A 23,050-nucleotide genomic window follows, 5' to 3' on the forward strand; every position below is an offset into this window, starting at 1 on the left:
GAGAAGTGTGTTTGCTGCACGCTGCCTGCACTTAGATGTTAATTGGATTACTCATTCATAACATTTTTCAAAATGTGGAGGTATACCAGATCACTATTTCTGGCACTATTTGCTCTGCATTCAGGCAGCAAGCAGATGCAGAAAAATGAATGTGAACAAACTACTGCCAAAATACCTCAGCGTTCCCAGGGGCTGGGAAGGCAGGCAGAAGCAAGCCAGCAGGCCGAGAGAGGAAGATTTCTGCTCCTAGGGATGAGGAAAGATGGAGCTTCCTGAGCACAGGACTTCCTGAGGGGTCAGGTCTGGCCATGGGTGTTTGCTTCTAACCATGGTGATGGAATCAGATGGAAACAGTCTGTATGTACCCTTGGCAAGGAAAGAGCATTGTGTCTCCAGGCAAGTCCACTCCTTCCTGATAGGAGCAGCCTTGCAGAGCCACAAACACAAGCACATCTTGCAATACAGGGCCGACAGTCCCTACTTTGAAAGACAGGCTCCCATCACATTCTAGGCATTACTGAGCTTTGCAGAGGCAACTACCTAAGACTAAAACCATCAAACAATTTAACTTCCTGTTCTAGCCTTGCCATTGCGGTGGTTTCACTTGGCAGTGCATCATGTGCTGCAGAGGGAGGAGGAGAGAAGTTGTGTGAGCAGCTGAGGGTGCAGGCTGGCCCCACAGGGCAGGGAGGCTGCTGGTGTGGTGCCTGGGAGACGTGGCAGTGCCTGCAGGGGGTGGGGACACGGCGTTGGGCCCACCATCAGCACCATGCTCCTGGGGATCCTCGTGGTGCTCTGCTTCATCCCCACTGCTGATGTAACAGGTAACAAAAAAACCCCCACATTTCAATCCTTTCCACTATTTTTCCTCACTTTGATCATCAAGTGATAGGTCTAGTATAGCTCTGAATTAATTTTGCACAAATTATTCTGTATTTGGATGAAAGGGGAGAGACAGCAAGCTGCTAACACTGCACATGGATCCAGTTGATATGACCAACCAAGAGACCACTTCTTCTCCTGCCACAAGTATCCCTTTGCGATAAGACCCAAGAGTTTTCTTTAAATTTGACTTCTCTTTGATCCAGTTGGAAATGGCATGCATAGGTTGAGGGGGGTTATTCCACCTTCCCCTGGGCTTTACAAGTTTTCACACCAGTGCCTTCTCCTGCGGGGTGGCGTGTCTGAGCAGACCTGGTGCCAGTGCCTCTCCTGGGGTAGCCTCTCCACTACTCCCAAGTGTCCTGTGTGAAGCTTCAGATCCCTCCATGGCCTGGCTCAGTGTGATGGGCTCCAGAGCTGAGCCCACCAACATCCTCACAGGACCAGTAAATAAAAGGGTCAAATGCAGAGTTGCTTACTGGGCTCAAATATGGGAGGATGGAATTGCAAAGTTCCTGATTTTTGCATTGGTAAATGTTTTACTGATACTTACTAGATATTTGGTTTCTTTCTGAAGATTTTCAGCAAAAAAAAAAAGTCTATTTGTGATTTTGAAAAATCCTGAGTCTTAGTGAATCCTCCTGACTTTTCAGTTATTGTGACTGAGGGTATTTATCTCGGTGTTGTCTTGCTGATCACTGTTTGTATGTTCAGAGCTAGCGTGTCTTTCCAACAAGTACATTACATTGCAAAGCCAGGCAAAGGATGCTGGTTTTTGCTAGAATAATCTTGAAACAGACAGATTTTCAAGGTGCAGGCTGTGAACTGGGTGTGAACTGTTTGTATTTTACAGGGAAGTTACAGTTAGGAATAAAAATCTGTTTTCCAGTACAAAATGTTTAACATATAGAACATCTTTTAAAAGCTGTTTTTTCTAAAATGAGAGATCCATTTTCCCCTTATTTTTTCCTACTTCTTTGCCTCAGTGAAGGCATTATAATTTCACATGGCACTGTGATCTACATTTCTTTCATAAATCATAGGTTTTTTCTTCCTTGTCCTTTCCTATTGTCTCGGTTTGAGGGGAAAAACCAAAATGTTTTACCCACAAGCAGGGGAGGGGCCTCCTCCACAATAATCACACCACTCTTTATCAAATTTAAGAAAAGGAATTTTAATACAAGAAGGATAACTGCTATATATATATATATATATATATATATATATATATGTAAACAGACTAGTGCAACCCACTTCCCCAACACCATAAGAGAAAAAAAAAACAACAACAAAACCCAGCAGGTTTTCCTCCGGGAGAAAAGGTTATACTTAAGTGTCCTTGTCACAGCTCGGCTGGCTGCAGAGTGAGTTTCAGTCCCTCTCCAGCGAAACAGACGAGCAGTGGGCTTTCAGATGGACTCAGTCTCTTCCCCCTGTGTTCCCCGTCCAAGAAGCAGAAAAAGTACGAGCAACCAGCAGCAAATCCAAGGCAGGCAGCAGCACGGCAGGAAAAGGTGGTCCGAAGTAGGCAGCGGCAAGACAGCCAGGGAAAACCCCAGCAGTAACCAGCAGGGCAGCCTGCCTCCTTGGAGTCCCCACTCCCCCCTTCCGCCGAGCCAAGACTGAGGAGAATATCCAAAAAAAAAACCAAAAGAGACAAACCTGCCCCCACCCCAGCGATCACAGTTAACTGCTTCTTTTGTTAACCGCTGGCCTGGGCAGTTAAGTGGCAGGGGAGAGAATTTACATAATAATCCCAAACTACAACACCTATATTTATAATTCTGTGTTTGCAATATCATAATTATTTCTACAGCAGGCCCCTGGGTTGTCATATAAGACATGAATTCCATGAGGTGAAAAATATCAGCAGTGGGTTAACAGTTTTAAACAGATTTCCATGAGGTGTGAACAGCTTTTAAGCAACTCTTTTGAACAGCAGCAAAATAAAATACAGTGTGTGATTATCAGACACAGAGGTTATACCATGACACTATAGACATTTATACACTTGCTTCTCCTGAAGAACTTGAGTTTCTCCAACAGCCTCACCAAGACTGTTGAACTGCTTTAAGAGAAGCACATAAGGTCATTTGTTTCTCAGGGCTCCCATGGTTTTCCCGTCTATTTTCTCCACCTCTTCAGTTTCATCAAGATGATTGATCTTTAGTACATGGAAAACATTAAGGCAGGTCAAAAGCCTGCAGGACTTCCTTAAGTCACAAAGGGCATTATAGGCCTCAAATATTTTGGTTTGGGTAAAACAGCAGAATTTGTCCTGTTCTGCTGTTGTTAGACCATCCCAGTGATTGCTGCAGGTTGAGTGTGAATCACAGAAAGAGACTTAGAATGTTAGTTTGATCCTTTTCCTTTTGCAGAAACATAATGTTTACTAAGTTTGTCCTCCTCCTCTTTTTGTTTGCTAAATGATGACCTTGCTGTGGTCTCACAGAGGCAGCAAGATCAAGTGTGTGGTGTTTAATGAAATACCCAATAGAAGCAGGTTGCCACTGCAGTGTACTACAGCTGACCTCATCTTTTTACTACCCACATAACCCTCTGGGTTATGGTCTCTGGGGATTAAAATCAACCTCTAACCCACTGAGGTTATCAGAACATAGAAGATGGATGAGGCAAGGGTAGCTGAGATTACGATGACGTCAACAAATTTTGTTAAAAAAAAACATCACAAACTGCCAAGAAAACCCCCTGTGCTCACCCTGGGTTTGATTAAAGCAAAAGTATCAGCTGGGCTTTATGGGTACAGTGTAGCAGAAAGCAAGTCTGCAATGAACAGAACGGGCAGATCCCTCCAGCTGCACATTGGACACGCATCTGGGTGGCCTCAAACCAAAGTAAAAGACAAAGACCCTTATACCCAGGAAAGAAGAGTAAATGTAATTGAACAACAGACCAACAGCAGGAAAAGTGGAATAGCTTTGTTTATAAACATATCCGGGTGCATTTCTGTTTGTGGATTAAACAAACTCCTCAGATTTTTCCCTACCCCCCCAGGGAATTAAGGGGTCTATTTCTTTCCTGTGCTTATAGAAATATCAACTTGTCTCAGATTCCTTGCACTGGAAAATATCTCCTTGAAGTCAACTGGCATGAAAAAGAAAGAAAGGAGAGTACTAAATATTTTTAGTAGAATATTTTTTCCAATAGCTGATGATGATTCATGGAAAGTTCTGGAAAAAAAACCCAAACCAAAACATCTCAAAATAGTTATTTTCCATACTTCATTGACTCTATTTCACTTTCTTGGCAAATAAGACAAAAAAAAATCAATGAAGTTTTGCTTACATCAGGGGTCTATGATAAAAGAGACAGTATTTTACAGATATTATATATGGATGGCATTTTCTTTCATTATGCAAATACCCCTTACATGTGATTATAAGAAATGTCTAGCATGACAAATAAATTACCAAAAACCTTAGCAAACATTTAGAGCTCTTACACACCACTGCATATAAATCCTAAGATCCTGAGAAGGCTTTCAGGCTATGCACACTGACTTAAATGATTTTACATTCCTAAACTTCATGGTTTTTGAAACTGTAACCAATAATTTTTCATAACTGCCATTTTCCTGGCTGTGTAAGGCTGAGATACAGATATTTATTACTATACAATATGATAGAAGTGGCAGTCATAACCCTATTTAGGGGAATGAATAAATGTTTCAGAGTTTCACCATTTTAACAAAGCCAAAGTGACACTTATGAGAACAACTGCCTTTGTGAAGGCAAAAGCAGTCTCAGCCCATGTTTGCTCAGAATGGTTCAGACCCTACTCGGAATGCAGTCAAATCCTATTCAGATCACAAGTGAGGGATGTGTGGCATTACTCTGTTTTCCCCATGAAACTAATACACATTTTGGCATGATTGACTTTCTTCATTTCAAAATACCTCCAAGTGCAGAGGAGGAGGATGAGAGCAGACTTGCCTTGCATACTGGTGGGGTAAGCTTTCTTTGCCCCTGCTGACATTGCAACCCAACATATTCATGTGGTGCTAATTAGTTCCTATGAATGAAACCAAAAATATCTCCATCAACTTAGATTTGAACTAGTAGAGTCACTTTGTGAAGATGGATTTGGGTGCTTAGGTTAAATCATGTAGGAGCATTCCTCATTTAATGATCCACCACTGCTGGGCCAGCCTTCATCCCAGCCTCAGTAGCATGGGGCTGGGTTATCACACCCAGCCTGCAAACCAAGGCAAACAGACCAGACTGTAAATCCAAGAGGTGGAAATAAGTTGAAGGAACTTATCTTTTAAGGCAGGTGTATCAAAAAAGACTGGTTGCCAATTAGCACAACATCATGACAGGAACATAAATAGTCCCAAGCTGTAGTTATATAGTAAAGCTCAAGCGAAGCAAGGTACTAAATGTCAATAATCCAGATTAGCTGACAACAGCAAAAGGTGAGGATAAGTCATACGGGTCTGCAGATGGGCCTAAATAACATCTGAAGGTAGTCCCTCAGTGATGAGATTTTCAGTGTTCTTTGACTTTCCTCTGGCCAGAGTGAAAATCCAATCAGGCTGAGCAATAAATATCCATTGGTTTACTATAAGTGCTTGCAGTGAGAACAAGTGAGCATGTTTCTGAAGGCTAATGCTTCTGCAGGTGTCTGTTCTGGAACACCTACTTTGGTTGTCAAATCTGAGACAGAAAAGGTCTTCTCTGAAGGTGTATTCAGTCCCTGTGACAATTAAGGTTCTAGTGGTGGGCAACTATGACAGCATAAATTAGAAGAATAACTCTGTCCAAGTGAGACTTGTAGAATTCTGCTGTGCCAAAGGTAAAAGAATTCTACTGCAGATTTGCAAATTGCCACTTAGCCCAAATATCAATTTTCTGGCCAACAAAAATATGATCAAATACCTTTTCTAAAAGGGGTGGAATCCAAACCTCACCCCTTACTAGAATGCCTTATAAGCCTATGTGAGAGCTTTGGTTGGAAAATGCTGATTAGATGAAACTGAAATGTTTTGCTGAAATGTCTTCATTTCAATGAAAATTCACCACAGGCACCACCTCAGGTAAAAACCTGCCTTGTCTGTTCTTTCTCTGCCACTCGGTCCCAGGATTCCAAGATCCATGTCTCTTTCTTCTGGAGAGCCTGGAAATGCTTATTCTTCATCCAAAGTTTCCAGTGTTTGTGTTCCCTGCAAATATGGGGTTTCAGAGCAGTGAGGAGCTCTCCTCCACCCCTCACACAAATGATGTTGAACAAAGAGACACAAGGAGGATGGACCACAATCTTTCTTTGCTAAAGATGAGGCAGTAGAGCATTTCCTGTTTCACGTCTTCCTGCTCTAATTAGAAACTGCCTACATCTTACCACTAGTCCTGGTCACCTCACAAATCTCTGTGCTTACTCCCTGGACCACATTCACCTCAAAGGAGCATCCTGCTCAAGAGGCTGGGGTACTCCACATTCCTGTGCAGGCGTGAACACACTAAATGTACTCACTTGGTCCTAAATATTGTTAAACATAGTGAAATGCTAATTTTCTGGGCATTCTGGATGGGCCTTCTTCCCATTTCATTTCCCTTACTAGCCTTTTTGAAGTCTCATCACGTAGACCAAGTAGAAAGAATAGAGGTTTGCAGCATGTTTTGAGGACAAGAGGTACAATTACCATTCTCACAGCCAGAGCAATTCTCACCGATCTATATAAGACTGTCCAGACCCCATATGAGCTGAGCTTGCATGAAGATTTACGCAGTCATACACACACACAAAAGCTTTGGCAAGTTGCTAACTTAAAAGGGAAAGCTCCCTTCCTCTTGCTTAGGGGTCATCATTTGAAAAGCAGGGCCTCATTTGTATGGGATAATTTTTCTTGGAAGAAGTTTTTTTCTCCAGAGTCCTTGCAGTGTTTCATTGTTTGGCAGATGGTAACACAGAGGTCTACATGGCACAAAACATTTCCTGTTTATGTATCAGTCTGGTCAATTCAAATTGAATTATACCTTCATGTGACATGTTTTTTTGCAGGCTATTTAGGTGCTAAGTGCCAATGCAGTGTCAAATTAGTCAGCTCCTGAGTCCTTAGAGAGATTAAGAATCCACTACAGCTGCTAGCTAGAGAAATTACTTATTTTACATTAAAATGATAGCAGTTCATGCTTTTAGTGTTCATTGCCCAAGGTCCAGACCCCTGAAATGGTTCTACATATCCACCTCCAAGCTCTTCAGGACTCCTTGAATTAAAAAGCAGATGTATAAATAATCTCTTATCTGACTGCTAAACTAAGCATTGAATTCACAGTATTTTCAGTCCATAACGTCCCCTGGGAAACTGCTTCTATCTTAGTGGCATTATATATACACACACGCAAACAGACACCTGATGTTAAATCTTAATCACACAGGGCACTGTCTGTGTTAGTGTTCTGACTGAAGAAAAGCACTCATGACTGCACAGTATCCCTTAGTGACTATGTATTTATATTGAGGTGGATTGTTGCAACAATAGCTCTTGTGAGAAACTGCTTCTGCACGTTGGTGGTTACTTACTCCCTGGTAGGGAGCGTCAGCAGGGGAGAGGGGATATGGAGAAGAGTTGCACAGGAGGATGTGTGGTTCTGAAGTCTCATGCTGTGTTTTATAAACAACTGCTTTTCTCACTTTTCTCCCCTCCCTTCCAGAAAACAAGATTTTAGTGGCTCAGAGTCCTTTGCTCACTGTAGCTAATAAGACTGCAACTCTAGTTTGCAACTACACCTACAATGGAACAGGGAAAGAATTTCGAGCTTCACTGCACAAAGGAACTGACAGTGCAGTTGAAGTTTGTTCTGTTTCATGGAACACAACCAACATTAGCAGTACTTTGAATAAAGAATTCAACTGTCAGGGGGCTCATGATAAAGACAAAGTTATCTTCAATCTTTGGAACATGAGTGCCAGCCAAACTGACATCTACTTCTGCAAAATTGAGGCCATGTACCCACCCCCATATGTCAACAATGAGAAGAGCAACGGGACCGTCATTCATGTGCAAGGTAAGCTGGGAAATCTCTGTAGGCCAACATCCTCCCCGTACACACTCCCTACATAGTGGCTTGAGGCAGTTTCTTTCCTTGAAAGGAAAAAAAATTGGATTGCCTAGTAAAACTACATTCCTGCTCCTGATGTCCTGAAGAAGACATCTTAAAACGATGATTAATACAAATGACACATCGGAACAAGGAGTAAATAAGCAGAGATTGATGTTGGTTTTTTTCATGCACCTAAAGTTTTCTTTGCTCTTTTCTTAAAGAGACACCCATCCAAACACAAGAGCTTCAGTCTGCAATTCCATTGTGGATTATGGCAACAGTGACTGGAGTTCTTGCTTTCTACAGCATGCTAATAACTGCAGCTTTTATTAACTACTGGGTAAGAAACTCTACTTTCCTTTGTTCTGAATGCTTTTTGTCCCTAATTCACTTCTGAGGCTATTCTTGTCATGCCTACCCCTAACTCACTGATAGCCTTTCAGCTCAGGAAGACAGTGTTTCTTCACCCCAGCTGTGTATACACACCCTTGGTGTGTACCCCAAAAGAGCTGAAACACCAGCTGCTCTCCAGGTGGGCAGTCAGGCCTCTGCCATTGACTCCTAAAGCGAACACTGATGCCATAGTGTCAGCAATGTTCTGCACACCAGAAGTACTGGGACCCTCTGCCAGTTGTCCCTGTCAGATAAATCTAGAATTACAAGCATTTCTGGCAAAACCCTTTGAGACTATACTGACAGGAGTTCACCTACAATAAAATAATCTTTAGGCAGCCCTCAGCTAGCCCAAGACCAGCTGCACTGGTGTCTTATGCCTGTTCAGAAATTCCCTTGAGTAACCAGCATTTCTTGCAGTTTGACTGCAAGCGAATAGGAGCACTTGGATCTCTGCAGTTCCTTATCTGTACATTAATGCTGAGAAAGCTGAGACAGCCTTATGGCTCATTATTTGTGCTTTCCAACCTCTCTGGAGAATTATCTAGCCCAAGTCACATCCAGTTCTGAGAGAGTGAGGCATGATGCAGAGGTAGCAGAAGATCATCTTCCTTGACAAGCCTTAAAACTGTCATCTCCAGAGCCATTTTACTATACTTGGCACATGTGAGAAAGACTTGAATATAGAAAACTATTCCTTGCACTCTGACTTTCCCCTCTATGTTGTTAAATAGTGATTTTCAGCACATTATGAGGTAGTCTGTGGAAAGGGTCCAGAGTGCCTCACAGGTTCAATGTTGCATGTATACAGAAAGCCACTGTCACTGCTAGCTGAAGCCTGAGGTCTATAAAGTGTTTCACAAAAATACACTTCCCTAATCTATGGCTGTTTCTAATGAAAAAGAAACCAAGGGAGCATTGCTGTAGGCAAATGCAAAGGCAGGTTAAGTGGTCCTTCTTTGTGCCCTGTTGTAGAGGCTGATTCTGAGGAGAGCTGAGAGGATTACAGGGAACAACTGCTGATGTTACAGTGCTGGGCTGCTGTGTCTTGCCTGATGAGATAGTATAGCTTCAAATCCATCATTTACCATCTGAGCCATTTTCTCTGTGCTATATTCACTTGGTACCTAATGACTACACACTTTCCGACTAACATGTCTGCCCCCAGCAAGAGTGACAAGGCTGCACTGCCATGTGTGTTGTTTGCTGCATCAGTTTTCACTTGCTGTTATTACTGCTGGTTGTATTCTTTGCATAATATGAACTCTGATTGTGGATGTATTTAGAGTGTTGCTGAATGTAAACACAGCTGCCTAGAAGACATTGTGAATTGTAAAAAATGGTCCTAAATGTGATACTCGACAGACATGGCAAGCCTGATCACTTGAGCTCCTGAAAGCAGCTGAAGATTTACTTATTTTCATGCAGTTCTGCCTTCTCTGAAGGAAAACTGCTTTCTCCAAATGTAGCAGTCTTTGATCCTATAACAGCCCAGCATTCACTCGTACTAGCAAAATGTCTTTCTCCAATGCAAAACTACCTCTTAGGTGAATTAAAAATGCTGTATTATGGAGATGAACACCAACAGATAAAGCTTTGCTAGCTAATGCTTTAGATGCATTGAATGCATTACATGGCTTAAGCAGTATGTAACTCACATTCAACATTTTGCATATATATAATATTAATATAAAAAACCTTACAATATTTCATAGCAACTGTCTCCCTCTGCAAGTACAACATAATTTAGCCATCAGATTTTCCAATGCAAACATCCTCCAGTTCCACAGCATCACACATATCCTGCAGCATATTCAACTATTTCTGTACATAGGAAGAAATTTAATTAATAAGGAGATTAGAAAAGAAGGTATGATCAGAATTAAGGAAAAAGCATGGAAGCACTTTACCTTTCCCTGAACAATAAAGCCATAAGCTATGTGAAAAACACCAACCTTGTGCACAGCCTGCAGCAGTCAAAGGCTGAAATGCTGCTGTAGCAACTTCCTCTGTGATTTTAAGTAAATTATTTCACCTGCCCTCTGTTACTCTTATTTCTGAAAGACCTGATGCTTCCCTTGTTTTACAGGAGCATTATAAGCAGGAATTCAACAGTAGAAATGAGATCTTTGAGGCCCAGATAGGGAGACATAAATGATTAACATCAGCTCTGATTTTTTTGCCCTTTGAAGAAAGGTTCAGAACAACATGTGCATTGCATATTACAGCTGTAAATGGTAGGCAAATTATAGTACACATAGTCTGGGCTGATTTTTCCTGCTTTTATTCTGTTTGAGTTAAGCTCATTTCCTTTTTCCTTCTAATAAATGAGGACAGTCTTCACAGCTCAGACTGTGTTGTTTCTGCTGAATCATTCCACAGATGAGAAGTGATGGCGAAAGGCATCAGTTTATATGCTTGGTTTGTAGCATTCCTTTACCTGGAGAACTAACACTGTAAATCTCTTAGCAGATAAAATGAAGACTTACATTCAGGTTGGGCAAATTCCATAGATTATTTTATGAAAATGTGTGTTCTAATTATTTTGTAAATGTATTTAAACCTGAAGCTGCCTCATAAACATGATTGCTTCTAGGGCCCGAACTGTCAGCAGTTAGGATGAGAGTTTTCACAATCCTCTTCACCCTTCTCCCACAGCAAAAGTCCAAAAAGAATATGTTCCATCAGAGCGACTACATGAACATGACCCCCCGGCACCCACCATACCAGAAGAACAAGGGTTACCCATCCTATGCCCCAACACGAGACTACACTGCCTATCGGTCCTGGCAGCCGTGAGACCCAACAGCTGACCCACAGGAACCTTGTGCGCCTCTAGGCAGCCACTTGCTCTGGGACATGGAAGGACAGCTGCTCATTTTCTCGTCATGTTTGTTGCTATTGATCATGGACACCTACACCATAGCAAGTATTGGCTAAATTATGATATAATATACTAGAAGAAAAAAAAACAACTAACAAACAAAAAATGGGACAAGGGAAAGTAGAAAAAGAATTGTTCTCCATGATAGCTGAAAATGAGGCCCAGCTAGTGTTGAGGGTTGTCAGTGGGTAAGATGAAGAGATGGCATCAGACCTCAGAGCTGGTCTCTTCCTAACACTTGCAGTTTTGCTCAGCTGTTGGGAAGAATGGAAGCTCTGACCTCTTCCAATAACTGTTACCTTAGATTTAACCCTTAGTTTCCTTTCCTATGTGTCTAATCCTCAGAAACCCTTGCTGCTGTTAAACACGGCAAAATGTAAAAGATAATCTTTTCCTCTGTACAAGACCAGAACACAGTTTGAAGTACAGAACACATGCTTAAAAGAAAGAGAGAAAGATCCATTAGAAGACATCTGGGCTATTAAGCTATGGTAGAAATGATCCACCAGGACAAATCAAGCTGATAGAAAACCAGTAAACCTTGGACAGGTAAGTCCTTGGGTTGGACACTTTGTAAATGTTCTTAAGGCCATCTGCAGTCATGATCAAGCAACTTCAGAGAGTAAGAAAGCAATTGACCTGATCACCAAATCAAGACAAGCAGGAGAGGAGGAAAGATCTGTCTTTGTCATGAAGAACCCCATTTCTGGGGTTTTTTTGGCCTTCTACAGCAAAGGAACACAAAGTCCTATGTGAAGTACTAGAAGACACAGAGGTCAGATTTTAAGAAGATTTTTACTTTCATTTTTGAATTTGTGTTTCTATCCAAAAGGTGTTCTGCTGAGTCCTCCTGAAACTTCATGTTCATCTTCTGGCCCCTAGGTTGTACCAGAGCTCATTCCAAAATCTGGATCTACTTATGAGCAGCTGAAGATCACTTGTTTTTTGGTTTTGTTTTTTTTTTTTTCCCATAAGCATCCAAATTTTGGGGGTGTTAGAAGGTTCTTCACTCCCAGTATTGTGAACTGGACCTGCAAGTCAGCCATCTCCAAGATCTGCTCTGGGCACTTTGAGGAACTTTGTGTTATCTGGAGGTTACATTTCTATCTAAAGATGTTCCTCAGGACTGTTCCATGCTGGAGTATGGCAAAGTCTTCAGCAAAACCTGATTCATTCTTTCGATTTAGCATGTTTACAATAACAGGACATCCTAAATTGTAATTACGGTTGTTTTGGCATAAAATCCCATTTCATGCTGTAGAGACAAGGTTTGTTTTATAGAGACTACTGAATAAACAATTAAAGGAAAAAAAATCCACATTCCCTGCTTGAAATACTGTTGGGATTGTACATTTAATTTCCTCCAAATCAGGATAAGAAGATTCTTTTTCTCTTTGAGGGGACAGGATAAAAGTAGACGTGGAAATATGGCAACAATCTGCTTTGATGTCTTAATCCAAGAAAAAAACTTTGGCTATCCCAAACAGAAAGCTTTATTTGAGTTTGCTGACTGGGCCCCAAACCTTTCATTGTGACTCGTATCACCACAAACATGTTCCTGGAGGGTGCTGTGCCACCTCTGAGCAGTGGTGAGGTGCCTGCTGTCCCCCAGCCAGGGCTGCAGCTCTGGGGGCAGAGCCCCCCATGGTGATGGTAAGCGAGGCCCAAGAGATCCAAGAGGCAATGATGTGTGTTTGGCATGGCAGTGCAGCCATGGACTCCGCAGGCCTTCAGAGCCTGGCTCTGGCTCAGTTCAGCAAACCCAAAAGCTTATGATTGGGCTGAAGAAATTCAAAATGAAGCCTTATTTATTTCTTCTCCTTTCCCCTCACCACATGCAAAGCCACCCCAGGGCTGACATTTTTCCATGTACAATTTTTACTCTCTTTTCCTGAAAAGCCCCTCACTGCAGCTGAGGCAGGAAGGAAACATGCAGCGGGCAGAGCGCAGAGAGCCAGGCACGTGGCAGTCCCTGCAGGGCCCCAGCCTGGCCCTCCTTGCTGGCACTGACTGGGGGGACCCTGAAAGGCCTTGTCACCTCCCTGCTCACTTGGAGGGGAGATGTGAATGGTCCTACAGAGAGCAGCAGGCTGAGCACATCCTCTCTCAGGGCATGGCACTGTCTTGCAATGCTGCGGTGTTATTGTTGTATGACACACCATTAACAAGTGCTCTGATTACCATGCGCTGTGAAAAATCACATCTTCCAGTGCAGATATAAGGTGAGATGACAAATGTGTATCAAAAGCACAAAACAGGATAAATGTTCTTTGTGTAAAATGTATATATATTTTTTTAGATATAAATGTATCTATTACATTATATCTATATTCCTTAGAGTTTTATTATACTTTTTGAAATCTCCTTTTAAAATTATTAGATACAGTAAATTAAATCCTGAATAAATGTATTAGGCCTGAGGCTACTCAGAGAAAAGTATTACTTTCTAAAGCAAATGTTGGTATAATTCCCTTTCCTTCCCCTAACACTTTTGTACTTTCCATATTTAAAACATACTGATAGCTCTGAGGATACTGAAAAGTAAGTCCTGGAACATCTGGAACAAGTATTAATTCATTTGACTGACCAAAAAGGAAGGGAGATACAGGGAAACATCCTAAACATAAAATGAAAAAATGAGGACAAACAGGACAGGAGAGGCCCCAGCACTGTGTTCACTGCTGTTATAGTAAAGCTGTGTAGGGACATGAATTACAGACTGTTGGAGATGGGATACCAGTAAACACTTTTTATCCAGCACTGTAAGGGACTAAAATAAAGTGTTTGCAGAGAAGCAAGCCAGTTAGTCCTGGAGCCTGGCTCTTTGTATGTGGATTAGCATATTTGACAAACAGCAATTCTAATTTATTCCATCTGGTTTTAGGTAGTGCATAACATGCCAGAACAGCCCTGGCTCTCCCTGGCCCTGCCTTTGGGGTCTATATGCTGTTTATGGGATGATGTAAAGAGAAACCTCCCTCTGCTGCTGCTCTGAACTTGGAAACTGGCCCTCATGTAGGGCAGCAGAAGATCAGTAGGGTTTTCTGTCCCACACACAGGTTCTAATTCAAACGCCAATATAATCCTGCTCAAGAGTGATTTAATTTTTCATCATCCTTTCCCCCACTTTTTGATCTCAGTGTCAAGTGAACATCTGACCTGCAGTCATCATATCTGAATAGCAATCAACATATGTTGCAAGGGGTCAACCAAGGGTTGTGCAGCTCCAGCTCCCTGCATGCCGATTTCTGTTCTGCACGTCTCCAGCACAGCATGAAACCACAACCTGGCTCTTCTATGCTCCCAGGAACCAAGCCACTAGAAGACAAATGCTGAGGAGGTAGCTTGTGTTATCTTTGCAGTGTCTTGACCCTTCCCCATTGGGGGTGGCAGGTTTACTAAAGCCAAAAGTCTTGGATGTTCCTTCTAGTTTGAATATCCCAAATTCCAAGATCCTCCTTCCATATCACATTTTTTTCAAAATGCCTCTCATTTCTTCTGCAGCTACAAATGTGAACCCTGCATCTCTGCCAAACAATATCACATCTCCCTTCTTTGCTTTTTATGTTTATCTTTTTCCTTTTGCTTCTATGCCAGACTGAGCAGTTCAGGAACCCATCCTGTTTGCTAATCTCTAATACCACTGTGCAGCCTTCCACATGGGCCCATGCCTGATTAGTTATTTGCTTCACAAAGACTTGTATGCCACATTCCTTCTCAGTTTGGGGTAAGGAGAGATTGAAGCCATGTGGTGAGTGGATAGGTACTTGTTTTGTGTTTGAAGGATTTGGGGTCTTTCATCCCTTTCATTTGCCCCATCATCTTCAGATCTTCAGCTGTGCCAAACAGCCACGTGGGAATCCCACACAGCACGTGCTTCCAACAGTGTATTTAATTTCTGTGCATTTCATTTCCTGTGCATAGCAGGCTTTTGGCTATTGCCAATTTCATTATGCCTGCAGACATGCCCTGACAGCAGAAGCAACCTTGCCTGCTGATGGTACATTTGAGTAATAAAAACATGGTACAAAAATCTTGAGTTGTAGAAGCACACAGGCAAAATGCTAAAGATCAAATCTTTCCATTTTCAGCAAGGCTTTTGCTGTGTGACTGGAAAATGCGTTATTCAAGATGAATCACAGACCAAGACATGATTTTGTTAGTCACTCATACTAACCAGAAAACAGGTTAGGGTGATGAGTATAGCATCAGCTTTGTTAAGGTCTAGTAAAGAGGGAGGGGCTGAAAACAGCACTAGGCAGTAATTTGTTGCCCAAGTCAGTGTCTTAAAGTGGCTGTGAGAAGGAAACTAGCTGCTTATCTTGATGCAAATGGATTGTTCTTCACAATTAGGTGCTTTTGTTAGAGCATCACATTACAGTATGTTACTATTCCAGCCTCAAGGCCATGCAGATAGTCTGATGTGGCCAATTTGGCTGACAAAGTATTAGGAGGCTGCCAATTTCATATAAAACAATTTGCAAAGAAGTAGAAAGTTGAATAGTCTCAAAATCATGGTGGATTTTTTTGCCTCCTTTTTTTTCTTTTTTTTTTTTTTTAACTAGATCTCCAGGCTCAAGGCACTGGTTCTTACTTCCTCCCACCATATCCCCTCTGTCTCCTGCCCTTTTTCAAAAGAAAACTTAAATGTAACTTTTTTTTCAGGTTCCATAAACTTACCAGGACCTCATCACTTTTGGGGAGTTGACCATTCATCTGACCATTGAAATTGTGAGGAATTTTCAAATGCCACAGTTTTCCTAGCCATTATGTCATTATGAAGTTACATCATTCCTTTTCCTCACTGACTTTTTATTTGTACAAGGGAACTATTCTGGATTAGGTTGAAATATTCTCATGGGTTGGAACAACTCTAGATTTTGAGACAGGAAAGATTGCTACCTAACCAGCAAAATCAAAGACGCAAACAAGCAATTAGTAACAGTACAGTTCTATGCAAATTAGAATAGTGGTTTCAATCTGACAGGAGGATCGAATGGTCTTTTTACAATATCTTTTTTCTCTATAATAAAAAAGCTTAAGAAATTACATACTAAAGTACCTTAAAAGACAAGAGATCAGGTTGCAAAATTAAGCAATCAAAGTCAGGAAATGCCAGAATGAAGCTTTCCTATCCAGCCTCCCTTCTGCCCCCTTGTGTGACCGGAGTGAGTCTTTAATCACAATTGCATTTTCCCCTTCTAATCCGAGCCCACGCTGCGTGGTGCCTGCCCCGCTGCGAGCGCAGCGCTGCGGGCACGGCCGGGGCAGGCGCTCAGCTGGCCCCGCTGCAGCTACAGCTTCCGAACGACAGCTCAAGCGCCGCACGGGAAGGGCTGCAGCAGGACACAACCAGCCACCAGGCTGTCTTAGATAACAGCTAAATTAATGCCTGATAGCCTTGTCAGTGCTCCATTAAATTAGATCGCTCTGTCGTGAGTCAGAACGAACTAATTTTCCTGCTGTGCTCTCTGCCTGTGACAGCCCTTGGGCTACTTTAATCTTCAAACACCAGTGGTCAAGATGAGAGCTGACTTTTTTTTTTCTCATGAGAATGATGAAGTAAGTTGCTCGCATTTCTTCTTGAGACTTCTCAACCTCCCCCAGACAAATCAACACTGGCCGCAGAAAGGAAATTGTTTCTCTGTTTCCTGCTCCCAATATACAGGGACGGAGGCTGAAGTCCAGAGTGGAATGTCACCTTTGGGAGTATTATCCCTTGTAGCTCTTTCCCTCAGCAGAATGTTGAAGTAATGCCAATGTTTTATCTTAACCACAACAAAAAGGTATAAGGCTGTGAAGACACAGAATTGGACAGCAGGGGAATAAACTCTCCCTGCTGCAGGCACACACAGTTGACACTGCTTTGAAGCCCAGCCCTGTGATGGAACAATCCATCAGTAAGGATGGGAAAAGCAAAAGGGGTTAAAGGAGAATCCATTCTGAAACTGCTTCAGTGAAGCTCTGGAAGCTCAGGGAATGGAAGTGAACAAACCAGCTGCAGGATTCACTACATAACCCAGACTTCTGCCTCTCCCTAGCCAACTACCAGAAACAACTATTAAAAACATCCTAGCCCTTCGTGACTCAAGAAGTACTTTTTACTGCTTAGGCTGCTCTGCATTAGGCCCTGTGAGTGGATGTAGCTACACTGTCGACCCCTGAGAAACCCTTGACATGAAAGCACAAACTATATTCAAAGGTCAATGGACAAGCAAACTGGCTGTAAAGGCAGAATGGATGAATGGCTAACTGTGGGAAAAGTGGAGTTAAGCACCTCCAGAGCTTTTCTCCAGCAACTAGAGAAATGCATTAGGTTGAACTGCAGCTCTGGTGAATTTCCTCCAATAAATCAGCTCTTGGAAGGGTGAAGGTTCTGTGGTTATTTAATGAGATTTAAGAAAAAATACCATACATATACAAAAAAATTTAAAATACTCTTATTTCTGCCATTTTTACTTTCTGTATTATAGGATTACTTCCTTACAAATCCTAAATTTAACCCGCAATATAAGGTTTATAAAATCAGTGTTCCTTTGTTCCTACTTTCTTTTTTTTTAAATTTTATTAAGATATTTATGTTGCAGTTCTGAAATCTGATTTCAAACCACTGAGGTAGAGGGGCAAAATGAGGCCTGGGGTATAGGCAGAGAATATATGTACTGCAGCTCAGCACTGCATGGCAGTACCCACGCACTGTGAGAGACAGCAGGTGCAAAGGGAAGTTCAAAGAGTCCACAGGTTACATGAGCAGCCTGGTGAAAAAATGTCAGTTAGAAACGAGCAGCAGAAACTGCTCTGTTTTCCTACTGCTGTGGGTTTGCTTGGCGATGATGACATACAAAGATTAAGCCTAACTGCATAAGCTCCAGTTGTTTATCTCCTTTTTTATCATCACCAGTAAGAGAAGGAGACATGTGGGTGTCACCTGCATTAAAAAAAAAAAGGTTGCATTTCTATGAGAAAAACATCTGCAGGTCAAAAAAGACAAATGGTCTTGTTTAATTCATGCATATCCAGTTTCCTTCCTGTCACTAATCTTCAGCACTGAATTTAGTCTCCTGGATTTCCTCAGTTTTATTATGCTGAGAGAGAATGCAAGAGAGAGGGAGACAGAGAGACTTGAGCAATATTAAGGGCCCAGAATGACTGTAATCACCGAGGTCATTTGCAAATCACTAAGATAGCCTGGCTCCCAGGGCATGGAATTTGATTTTCCCTTCCCCCTCCCCCATTTGCTGAACTATGGAGATTTGCAACAAGAAAAGCTATCTGCTGTGCAATCAATTTACAGAATAGCATTTTGTTTGGGCTGCTGCTGAGGGAAGCTGGCAGAAACTGCAAGTCCTGGGTCACCAACCATGACACAAGTGTTAGTGTCTGTGTAGATGTAGAATATGTGGTTCTTCTGTCCTTGTGTGTTTGTGTCTGTGACAGAATGAATCTCTGCACACACTTAAACATTGCTTACTGCACATATTGCAGAGAAACCACTATTGAAAAAAAAGCATTAAAGCAAAGGCATCTCCTACCTTGGAATGACTAAGGAACATGATGTGTATGGGCATGCAAACAACTGCACAAACATAGACACAAGCTTTGGTCTTTTCTCTCCATCATTCTGTATATATGTAAATATAAAATAAAATTTAAAAAAACCAGTGAGCATATGTCTTGGATTGCACATCAAGCACAGTATGCTCATTGTGTCTAAGGTACCTTTAGATTAATGATGTTTGACGTGGCTGTGTGCTGACTTGTCTGGATCAACTCACCAGCCACTGAAATATAAGAAGTATCAGAAAAATTTTAAAGTCAGACTATCTGTATTTAAAAGTAAGACTTTCCTACACCTCCAAATTTGCTATAATTTGCTCTAGTCCTGGACTTAAGATATATTCCTAAGACTTTTATTCCTAAGTTCAGTGAGAACGCTGTTGACCATCCCTTTTTGACTGCAGTTCAGAGAGAGGATTCCCTGTGGCTCTGCTGTAACTGTTTGAATCATCAAGAGTGCTTGTTGCACTCCCTTTGTGCCCCAGCGACAGCCCAGGAAAACCAAGGACCTGACTAACCCTTCTTGCCCAAGTGCACAATATGACATTCACCTTCCCCACTAAACAGACCTCTCTACAAAAATTAAACTCACTTGTTCTCAATAGCTGCCATAACAATGAATGCTTAGTCAATAAAGACTAATTCCTTGTTTTTGCAAACAACAAGTTATTATGTCCATTTACTGAGGGGAAGAATACAGGTGATGTATCATTAGTTGTGTGAGGAAGTTGCACATCTGTGCCACTTGCTGTGGGAGTGTCCTTTTCCCTCATGTAAACGGGTTGCAATCTGGGTCAACAAACTAACGTTTAGCACTTTTGGCTATAGAAGAGCAAAAATATCAGAAGTAAAAATCTGTGAAATCTGAGGGACTGATCAATCCAGTGCTGCCTCTTGTTGAACAGCATGAGCAGTAGCAGCTGAGTAGCACTCTCAGATCAGTTAGGACTGAGTTCACACTGTAATCACTCCAAGTTTAACATCTCATATATGCATATAGATTGGAAAGAGAGCAAAATCCTAAAGGATCTCAGACAGGGAAAATAAAAAGAAACAAAAGATTTTACTTGCTAAAGGTGAACTGGTTTTCTGCTGGGAACAGGAAACCAAGAGATAGTGTGAAAGATGTTGCGGGTGTTGGAAGAGCCATCGCTATAGTTACTGTGCATACCTGGGTGACTCATCATCATTGTGACAATGCCTTGCACTCAAATGTCCCTCCTCCAGCTGAAGCCAGCTGGCTCATCCTGCCTGGCCTCTCCCTGTGTCTTACCTGTTAGGCTATCATGTGGAAAGCACTTGGGCTTGCACTGTGATGGGCTCGACATTGTACTTGTGACATATACAGAACATACATGTAACACACACAGGAGTGATGTGCCAGTCCCTGCTTGAGGAGGCGAACAATGGAAAAAGGAAGTGAAGGGGGGAGCAGAGGCTGGGTGCTAACACACGGGTATGAAGCTCAGCAGTTGTGAGGGCACAAAGCACAACCAGGCCATTCTTCACACCACTTGTAACCTCTACCCACCGCACACACCACGTGTGCATGTGCATCTTGTGGCGGACTCTGCTCCACAGGAACTAGAGGAGCTGGTGGCTGATCACTTGTAAGCTTTGGGATTGTTTTGGGTTTTTTCATAATGAGTTTTCCTGTGGTCAAAGAGTTGCCCATCTCTCACAGGCTTTCCATAACCCAAGAAGTCCCCAAGCACTTACAGACAGAGGATGACAACCTTTGGTTACCAGAAGACAGTGCTGGGAAACACATGCCCATTTAGAAAGTAGACAGCCTATCTGCTGCTGTGGGAGCAAAGTGGTATGGCAGTACACTGTAGTAGTGGAGTATGGCAAATTGAAGCAGCAGAAAGTCAAAGATCTGTGTTAGAATTTGTCTGGGCCACCAGTCTAGACCCTTGTGAAGGTCATGTCCCACTGCTTCTCAGGAAAGATCAGGAATACACCTCATTACACAGCTAGAAGGCAAGTGAAGGTGATGTGTCTGACTTGGGAACAGGCAGTTCAGATTGACTCACATTCCCTTTGCAAACTGTGGAACTTGCTTTGCATACCAAGGTTAAATTAGTCTGCAATTCATTGTTGCACAGATCGTGAGCATATTCATGTACAGCAAGAACAAAGACTGAAGGCTATTCCTTCATCTATTCCTACAGATACCCCGAAGCTCTGGGTATCTGCTGTTCCTGTAAATCAACAATTTGGTGGTCAAAATCAACTGAGCTGAGAGGTCATCAGAAAAATTTGGCAGAAGCAGTGTAATGTAGAGATTTCATTAGACTGACCCAGAGAAGTAGATAGATAAGCTCCATTGTCAGCACTGCCTCTGGGCTTTCATTGGCACTTCCTGTGCATATTCCTTATAGAGTCTGCAAGCTCTTTGGGCTATTTTTACTAGTGACTACATCTTTGTACAGTACCTGGGACCCCAAGTCCTAGTCAAGGTCCTCATGTTGTAGTACAAAGGACAGTGATAACTTCAGAAGGTGTTATATCAGATCCTCATCTCTTCTTCAGCAAATGTCATCACAAAAAGCCATGGAGGAGAAAGTATCATAAAAACAAACCTGCAAAGTTGCAGAGGGTGGGACAGAAACACATAAATGTTCTTTTTTTTCCTCCTTCCACACATTTCACTTCCTTTATGGTGTGTCTCTTATTTACCATTTGCAACACATCTGGCCATCAGAGCTGTGGTCTATCCAGAGCTTACTTTTCACTTGATCACTTATTTACGTGGCTACACATGTCATCATCAAAGGGAAACCAAGAACACAATATCAACAGGGAGCTCTGCAAACATTCTCTCTCATTTCACAACCCAGAAACCACAGGTGATCCCATTACACGGAATTCAAGCACAGCACTGCTCTGAAGCAGTTCCACACAGGGAGAGAATGGCTGATGCTCCACTCGCAACAAATTTGCAACATCACCCTGCTGGGGGTGGTACAAAGGGAACAACAGAGTGCATTTCAAGCACATATACACAAGCCAGAAGACAAATGGGTGTTTTTCAAAGGGTAAAAGGAAGCTGCATACCTATCTCACAACCCTCTGCTCCCTTTCTCCTTACCCTCTGCCCCACCATTAGAACATGCTGAAAATGCTTTATCCCACACGGAATGTGTATATGGTTGAAAGGGCATAAACATTTACACACATAAATAGTTCTATGAAAATATAATGTTTCTTTTACAGTTCTGCCAGCATGGTTTTCTATTCCCCCAGCTCTGCTCAGTGTAAGGTCTCCTTGCACAAACAGTCCATACTGCTCGGTGACTGCTGCTTGCCCTGTTCTCTGGTTGGCAAAGTGTGGCCCTTTCTAATGGAAAAAATTATGCCTGAAGAAACTTGTTATTGGAATGCATTATTAGTCCTCTTGCAAACTAGATCATAGTAACTCTCTTGCCTCATCCTGGGGGATCCAGAACTCACGAGGCTTTTTGCATCAGAAGATACACACAGACCTATGCTCCATCTGGCAGTGGTGTCCTGTTTCCAACAAACAAGCTGCTCCAGTGGAAGACACTAAGCCTTCATGATAGTCTAGCTAGCCCTGAAAGAAATGTGTTTCTATCCTTAATTAGCAATCATTTCATGGCCTTTAATAGGAACTTTGAGAAATAATCTTTATGATTTCCATTTTATGCAATTGCAATAATTGTGACCACAAATATGCTTTTATATTACAGTAATAATCAAAGACCCATTTTTTCCATGCTGTACAAGTTGAAAAGTAATATTCCATGCCCTGAAGACTTTAGAGGGTAAAGGCAAAACAGATGAGAACTGATTGACTGGGAAACAGAATACAAGAAAATGTAAGGAATTGTAATGTGATTGGCATGTGTGGCTGCTTGCTTTTAAATTGGATGTATAAGGAATGAAAAGAGAGGAGTATATACTGTTACAGCCTTTCAGGCTTAGTTGGGTTTTTTTCAGCCAAGCACCAGTTCTCATGCTTGAGAAGAGGAACAAAATCTACATCTCTGTGGTACACAACAGCGAACTGTCAGCATTGACTGTTTGGGATTTATATTGGTACAAGAGCAAGAAATTTGGAACTGGAGCCACCTTTTTTTTTTTAAATAACAGCACATATAACATGCCACAGCCAGCAATCTGCAAATCTGCAAAGCAGTATCTCCAGTTTCTGGCTAATTGGTTGAATCATCTCTCTCTTCCTGGGCTCTGAGGCCTTCATTAACTTCCTCTCTGCTCCTGTATATCAGTCCCAGAGAGTTTTGGTAGG

At 42.1% G+C, this 23,050-nt stretch overlaps 1 protein-coding gene across 1 annotated transcript; it reads left to right on the forward strand.

The window, feature by feature from the left end:
- The first annotated feature begins 660 nt into the window (after positions 1–660).
- CD28 (CD28 molecule) lies at positions 661–12,519 on the forward strand. The gene is made up of 4 exons (XM_071562214.1): positions 661–824; positions 7,554–7,907; positions 8,165–8,283; positions 10,995–12,519. Exons 1-4 carry the CDS (start codon positions 770–772, stop codon positions 11,133–11,135), a joined length of 669 nt encoding a protein of 222 aa, XP_071418315.1. The 5' UTR covers positions 661–769; the 3' UTR covers positions 11,136–12,519.
- Positions 12,520–23,050: the final 10,531 nt, after the last annotated feature.

Source organism: Pithys albifrons, chromosome 8 (assembly GCF_047495875.1).
Source record: "Pithys albifrons albifrons isolate INPA30051 chromosome 8, PitAlb_v1, whole genome shotgun sequence".
Classification (NCBI taxonomy): Eukaryota; Metazoa; Chordata; class Aves; order Passeriformes; family Thamnophilidae; genus Pithys; species Pithys albifrons.